The 2,170-nt window shown below is 37.9% G+C and overlaps 1 protein-coding gene across 1 annotated transcript; it reads left to right on the top strand.

The window, feature by feature from the left end:
• Positions 1 to 93: 93 nt before the first annotated feature.
• Positions 94 to 1,492, top strand: LOC107301666 (nucleoside diphosphate-linked moiety X motif 8; the record flags this gene model as incomplete). Its single annotated transcript, XM_015830858.1, is given in 2 exon segments — positions 94 to 171; positions 613 to 1,492. Coding segments are annotated over 2 exon segments (300 nt in total), but the record flags the coding sequence as incomplete, so codon positions are not given.
• Between the last annotated feature and the right edge of the window lie 678 nt (positions 1,493 to 2,170).

Here is a 2,170-nt window from a genome sequence, read left to right as displayed (position 1 = left end):
AGGGGATGAATATACCACTTGGGATATGTCTTGCAAGAGCAAGCATGGAGTAGCCAAGGACTCACATCTGTTTAATTCTGCCTTTTTTTCCAGACTAATATGATGGTGGCTCCTGTACTAGCAAACCTGGGGCCTCTGGAGGACCTGGCACTGAAACCTAACCCCCAAGAGGTGAATCAGAATATTAACTGAAACGCAGCGACAGTGTATCACATGCTATTTTTATTCAATATATTTTTCCAGGAAGATGGGTATGAAAGAAAATTCTCAGTGATGTTCTAGTGGCAATTCTTCCTGTGTTAAGCACTAATTCCCTTGGAAGTAATCTCTTGAATGGAGCATAAGCAATCTCTGGGAGGGACCATATGGATGGGCTGCATCATTTTCTTTCCTTTTTGATACCAGATGTTTCTCTTTCTGAACCTCTCCCCCCCCCTCCTTTTTTTAACTTCTGTTTGTTTCTGATCCTCTCTTCTCTTTTTCCCCCCAATATTACAATTTAAAATCTGAACTAATTTCTTCCAAAAGATTTTGATGGAAGAGAAGATAATTATCCCACAACTAAACTGGACAAGTTATGCTTCCACTCAATCTTTATTGTTCGATTTACAGGTTGAGGCTGTCTTCACACTGTCTTTGTCCCACTTGCTACAAGAAAAGAACCAGGGCTACACCCACTACTGCCGTGATGGTGTCTACCACTACACAATGCCTGTCTTCCTGCATGGTCCTCACCGTGTGTGGGGTCTTACAGCAATCATAACAGAACTGACTCTGGAGATGCTAGCACCAGGAAAATACCACAGGCGGACTTATGTCAAGGGTCAGCACTGACTTTGAGCCCAGATTCACACTGGGATCTCTTAAGATCTCTTTCTGCTTTCCATATTTATCAAAGGGCTTTAGAATTGATGATCTCATCAGCCAAGTGCTGCTCCTTTCCCTTATCATAAGAATCTTCAAAACTCGGGTCTGCTCAGTTCTGAATAGCACGAAGAAAGTCGTTTATCTTTCTAGTTCACTACCTCAGAATGCAACTATTACATTATTGGCAAAAAGCAATGAAGAAACATCTATCTAGTTTACTCTCAGTTGTTACCTCAATAAACAAGGACACCTGAAACCTTATGCAGGTTTCTGTTTTGGCAGGTATATGTGTAGTACAAATAAAACATAGGTTTTAATCTCAAAGAGATGCTAGACCTGTATTCTAGGCTTGTTTGTTTGGTAATGGCAATAACTTTATAAATGAATGATAAAGGGACCATTTGCCAAAGAAAGCACTGACCTTTAAGGTACCCAAATAATAAGTGCCAGCCATCCAGATTAGGATAAAATTTGTGAATGAATATTGATCCCTATTTCTTTCACATCTCCACTATTTCCTTATCATGTGGAAATTCTGTTTAGGGCTCTGCGTTGATTTAACAAAATCTGCATTTCAAGAACAGAGCTGTATATATCTAAGTTGTAAGAAATAGTATTTAAATATTTCTGTTAATCAGAATAAATCAAGAGATTGTTTAGAATATATATAGTCTTATCAGTTCCTAGTTTTTTGAGAAATGGAACATTTTTACTCTGCCCTTCCTACTCCCTAAAACAGCAGCATGAATGACATATTGCTAGGCTTAAGAAAATATTCTCATTAAGGTTATGACACATCTTGTAGAACTAGGCATCTTACAAGATACTTATGAACTGATAAAACCTTGGTTATATGGCAATCTGAATTCCGCCTGAGGGTATTCATACAGAGGGGACAATATGCTGATTTCTCCTTAGCCTTTTCCCAACACTTTAGCAGACAATGATATAATTGGAATTAAAAACCAGTGGTTCAAATATTTATTTGGTATAACAAATAAAATTCAGAGTTGATGGCAGGAATAACGGAGATGATGCATATTTCTGAATAGGCGTCCAAACCAAAAATGTTAGTAACGGTGAGTTCAGAGAGAGCTTGAAAATAAAACGGTAGAAGTGTACGGGTCTGAGTGGATGTTGTAGCTTAAGAAACCAAAATTTATAGATTATAAATTGAATATGGCTTTTGGAAAAAAGTATCAATGAATGTATGAGATGGACAGTCTTGTTTTACAATAACCAGGCCACCAGTAATTTTCATATGCTGAATATGGAAAAAGGAGAGTCTTGCCTAAAAAGAGGC

The sequence above is a fragment of the Protobothrops mucrosquamatus genome, unplaced genomic scaffold (assembly GCF_001527695.2).
Source record: "Protobothrops mucrosquamatus isolate PMUCROS unplaced genomic scaffold, P.Mucros_1.0 scaffold15425, whole genome shotgun sequence".
Classification (NCBI taxonomy): domain Eukaryota; kingdom Metazoa; phylum Chordata; class Lepidosauria; order Squamata; family Viperidae; genus Protobothrops; species Protobothrops mucrosquamatus.
The sequence above is the reverse complement of the archived record's forward strand: the minus strand, read 5'-3'. Positions and strand labels throughout refer to the sequence as shown.